Here is a 4,910-nt window from a genome sequence, read left to right as displayed (position 1 = left end):
GCCCTGTAGGGAGAGTTTTCCCTAGATCCACCTCTGATAAGCTCCAATGCCAGCTGAGAGTCTGTTTCAATTTGTATGTTTACCAAGCCCTTTTGTAGAATGATGGTAAGACCTCGGTAGATGCCCCATAACTCAGCTTCCAAACTGTGACAGTTACCTAGGTATCCATAGTAGCCCCAGATCCAAGTACCAACTTCATCTCGGAGCAGTCCTCCATAGCCTGATTGTCCTGGATCCCCTTTAGAGCATTCATCAGTATTCATCTTGAGCTTACCTGCAAGAGGACAAGACCATGACATTAGTGAAGGTTCCTTAAAGCTGGGGTGAAGTGAATTCTGGAAGGCTGCCTGAGTTTCCAAAGCCTTATTCAGTATGAATTTCACACTGATGTGGTGGGTTGAGTAGAATTATCAAACACTTCTTTATTTCTCTCTTTCCAAATAGTCCATAAGGTTGTCAAAAAAATTGTTGGCCATTGGATATCATGAATGAGGTCCTTGCTCTTGATATTTATCCTAATCCAGTCCTGTAGAGTTGTGTGTTGGCTTAGGTGCCACCAATGAAGGTTCCTCAGATTTACCCATAAAACCTTAACTTTGGGGCAATTGATGAATAGGTGAAGCATATATTCTCTAGTGGAGTGACATCTGGGGCAGATATCTGAATCAGAGAGATGTCTAATTACCCTCATATGATTAGTGAGCAGTCTTTCATGCATGACAAGCCAAAGGAAATGTCTAAGCTTATGGGGAGCCTAGATTTTCCATATCCCACCCCAGTTGGTTCCAGCAGATTCAGTATTGGCAAGAGCTTCGTAGGCTGCAGCTGTAGAAAAGTTGTCACTGGAAGAGCCCCTCCAATGGGGAGTGTCATTATAAGTAACATACCTGGGTCTATGTAGTCTAAGGATGTCATCTTTATTTTGAGGGGATATGAGGTGCTGGATAGAAGTTAAGTCCCAGTTGCCCTCTTCATCAAGGATGGAGCTGACTTTGGTAGCTGGACCAATATGAGCTCCCTGGTTTGTAAGGCTCAGGGGTTGGTCTCCACACCACCAATCAGTCCATAAAGAAATCTGCTCTCCTGTTCCAACATTCCATTTAATGTTCTTATCCAAAACAATTCTATTTTTAACAATGCTGCACCAGATATGAGAGGCTTTCCTAGCACTGGGCCAAGTAGATAGAGAGTGGTGTTTAAGATACTTGGTTTTGAGGATGGTACACCAGAGCTCTTTAGAGTTGGAGACAAGTTTCCACCCTAATTTAACAATAAGAGCAGAATTTTGAGCTCTGATGTTTCTGATTCCTAAGCCTCCATGCTTCTTGCTTTTGCAGACTTGATGCCAGTTAACCAGGTGGACCCTCTTGCGAGTGTCAGTGCTGCCCCAAAGAAAGTTCCTGTTAAGTTTCTCAATTTGGTCACAGGTGTGGTGAGGGAGTTCCATAGTTTGCATAAGGTGATTAGGCATAGCCGAAGTAACCGCCTTTATCAGGGTTGTTCTACCAGCAAAAGATAGGTTTTTGGCTTTCCATCCAAAAAGTCTTTGAGCCATTTTGTCAAGAATAACTTGAAACTGGTTTTTAAAAACTCTATTATGGAGCATAGGGGTGCCCAAGTACTTACCTAGATTGTCAGTGAGAGAGATACCACAGATGTAACTTAAAGAAAGGGCTTCTCTTCTAGGGACATTAGAGGAAATGAACATTTTAGATTTTTGGAAATTAATTTTTTGCCTAGATATTTCACAAAATTTAGATAACACATCCATAATGCAGGCGCAAGTTCTCCTAGTAGCTCTAGCAAAAAGAATGAGATCATTAGCAAAAAAACAAATGGGAAGTAGGAGGGCTATCCTTAGAGGCCTTAAGACCCTTCCATTCTCCATTATCAGTCTTCGATCTGATCATATTAGAGAGGTTTTCCATGCAAAGGACAAACAAATAGGGATATAGAGGGTCACTTTGACGTAGACCTCTACCCATAGATATGTTAGGGAGAGTCTCACCATTCCAAATAATAGCAGAATTGACATTAGACACACAATTCATGATAAGAGTGATCCAATCAGGATTGAGGTTAAGCTCTTTGAGGGAATGGATGATAAAATCCCAAGATAAGCGGTCATAGGCTTTCTCAAGATCGATTTTAAGAACCATGCCCCCAGCTTTACCTTTTTTTACCTCTAAGTGTGTGCAGGATCTCTTGAGTGATGATGATGTTATCAGTGGTAGTGCGACCTGGGATAAAGCTGCTTTGGTTGGGACTAATGAGGTTAGAAAGAAAGGGCCTAGGTCTGTTGACTATAATTTTGGTAATGGTTTGGTACGTAACATTACATAGACTTATGGGTCTAAATTGTTTCAAAGACTCAGGGTTTTGAATCTTAGGGATGAGAACAATCAGAGTTTCATTAATCTCAGGAGGGACAGAATGATTTTGGAAGCAATCTTTGATAAAATTACAGACAGAAGGACCAATAGTGGTCCACTGGGTATGGTAAAAAACCGCTTGGAGGCCATCCTTGCTAGGGGCTTTAAAGGCTTTAATGCTGCGAATGGCTTTCCAAATTATTGCTCACAGGGGTTTGGAGATTGTCATTATCTTCTCTAGTGAAACCAGTTCTGGCAATGTTAACCCAAATAGATAAGAGTTGTGTATCCTCAGACTGAAAGAGCTTGGTAAAATGGTCGAGAATATGAGCTTTGAGGTCATGACAATTGGAGAGCCAATTCCCATTATCATCTTTAAGAACTTGAACTTTAAGTTTTCTTCTTTTATTAAGGGTAGAGATATGAAAAAATCTGGTATTGCTATCTCCCATAGTAAGCCATTTTGTACGGGTTTTTTGGTACCATAGAAGTTCTTCCTGGAACAAGGTCGTATTGAACTGCTTAATAAGGTCCTTTTTAAGAATCTGAAGATTATGAGAAAAATGGTTATTTTGGGATTTTTGAATGCCCTCAATGCGGGCAAGAAGACTTTTCTTTCTTTTAAAAATATTTCCAAAAACCTCATTGTTCCAGATTTTAACAGAATGGGTGAAATTATTGATGGCTTCAATCAGGTTAAAATCCATGTTAAGCCAAGATTTTTGAACAACATCAATGAAATTGGGGTGGCAAAGCCAAGCAGCTTCAAATCTAAACGGTCTATTTTGAGGATTGGAGGGGTGCATACCTTGAGTGTAGACTACTAAAGGAGAATGGTCTGAATAGGTTTTTGGTAGGGTCCGCACAGTACCTTCAGGGAACAAGGCTCGCCATTGCTCATTACTCATGGCTCTGTCCAAACGTTCCATAGTGTTAGCCATGCCTTGCCTATTGTTAGTCCAGGTAAAGCGAGGGCCAGCACTCCCTAGATCAAGGAGGTTACAGTTGTTGACCCTTTCAGTAAACCTTTGGGTCCTGGTTAGGTTTGAAGAAGGTGTGAAGCTTCTCCTTTCACTAAGATTAGCATAGTCATTGAAATCGCCCACTACAAGCCAAGCTTTGTTCATTCTTGCTGCTGTATCTTCAAGGTCTTCCCACAAAAAATCCCTAGCAGTTGGATTTGGGCTAGCATAAATAGCATTCAAGACCCATTCCTTATAGTCCGTTTTGTGCACTGTGGCCTGAATGTATTGACTGGAAGCTGCTGAAGCTCGAACAGTGACCTGAGTAGGATCCCAAATGACCCATATACCTCCATCTCGACCAATTAGATCGACAGTAGTAGACGCCGTGAAGCCCAGGTTGTTGAAGAAGCTCCCCATGGAGCTGTAAGTGACTTTTGTTTCCATGAGAATGAGTATTCCAGGGTTGTGCAATCGGAGAAGGTCTCGCATGTGCCTTCTAAAGGTATTATTACCCACCCCTCGGCAGTTCCAGATCAAGATTTTTAGAGAGTCCATAAATGGCATGGGGGGAGAGGAGGGGATCAGTGTCTAACCTAGGCAGAATGTTACGAATTCTCCGATGATCCTGATCGATTGATCTCGGAGATGCCATCTGAATTGAGTGCACCGGAGGGACTGGAATGGTACTCCAACCTGGTTCGATTCTCATTCTTAGTTGCTCTATCCACCAGATTGTGTCGACGCGGTGAATGGCTTCTGTCCCTTAATCTAATAACAGTCCCATCGTATGCCCCTTTATCTTGTGGACTGGAACGGGAGGGAGAGGTATTGCTTCTTCCTCCATGTTTAGAAGGTGGGTCGGGAGGTTTTCTTGCTTTAGCTTTTTCAGATCTAAGCGATGACGAGTGGGTAGAGGTTAGGAGGTTTGTAGATGACGGATGGCTCTGGTCTTCACCTATCTCCTCCATTGGGATTTCTGGAGATTTACTGAGGGCTTCTAGGGGCCTAGGTTGAGTAGGATTCGAGGGAGAAGGAGATTGCAGAGGTGAGATGTCATTGACAGATCTGACATCTGAGATGGGGGTAGGAAGGCCAAAAGTGGTTGAAACAATATGGATAGAAGAGTTTGCCTGGGGAGCAATAGGATCACTACTGTGACTTGGGCTCTTAGTGTTATTCGTGGTGGGTTTAGTTATAACTAGGTGTGTCTCAGGCCCATGAGGGGATAAAGAAGGAGACACTCCAGATACCTGGTCCAATAGGTTAGCCGTAGCCTCAGTAAAGGATCCTTTTTCTATATGGCTGATGGAGTTCAATTCAGCGAATTTATTTGGGTTTGGAGTTGGCCCATGAGCTGGCCCTTTGCGATTGGACATGGGTCTTCGGTTCTTTCTAGTAACTAGCATCCAAGGTTCGAAATTGGCAGTGCCCTTCTCAGGTTGTTGTAGGTTACCGTTGGCCTGAGGTTGTGCAGCCTGCGAGGGATTGCTAACGGCTAGTCTGCTATCGGCCGGCGTCGGGCTAGGTGGTGAAGGTGCTTGTTGTTATGGATGTGCTGCTTTGTGCCTGCATA

General features: G+C 43.1%; 1 protein-coding gene across 1 annotated transcript; it reads right to left on the bottom strand.

Annotated features, from left to right (window-relative positions):
* Positions 1-2,545: 2,545 nt before the first annotated feature.
* Positions 2,546-3,826, bottom strand: LOC145814131 (uncharacterized). The gene has a single exon (XM_082910657.1). It carries the CDS (start codon positions 3,824-3,826, stop codon positions 2,546-2,548), a length of 1,281 nt encoding a protein of 426 aa, XP_082766783.1.
* Between the last annotated feature and the right edge of the window lie 1,084 nt (positions 3,827-4,910).

Source organism: Camellia sinensis, unplaced genomic scaffold, assembly GCF_055761805.1.
Source record: "Camellia sinensis isolate YWXY unplaced genomic scaffold, ASM5576180v1 Unanchor1, whole genome shotgun sequence".
NCBI lineage: Eukaryota > Viridiplantae > Streptophyta > Magnoliopsida > Ericales > Theaceae > Camellia > Camellia sinensis.
Note: the sequence above shows the minus strand (reverse complement) of the source record. Positions and strands in the feature narration are given on the sequence as shown.

Coding starts and splice junctions, on each gene's coding strand:
- LOC145814131 (XM_082910657.1), bottom strand. CDS start 3,826: ATGCGAGACCTTCTCCGATTGCACAACCCTGGAATACTCATTCTCATG.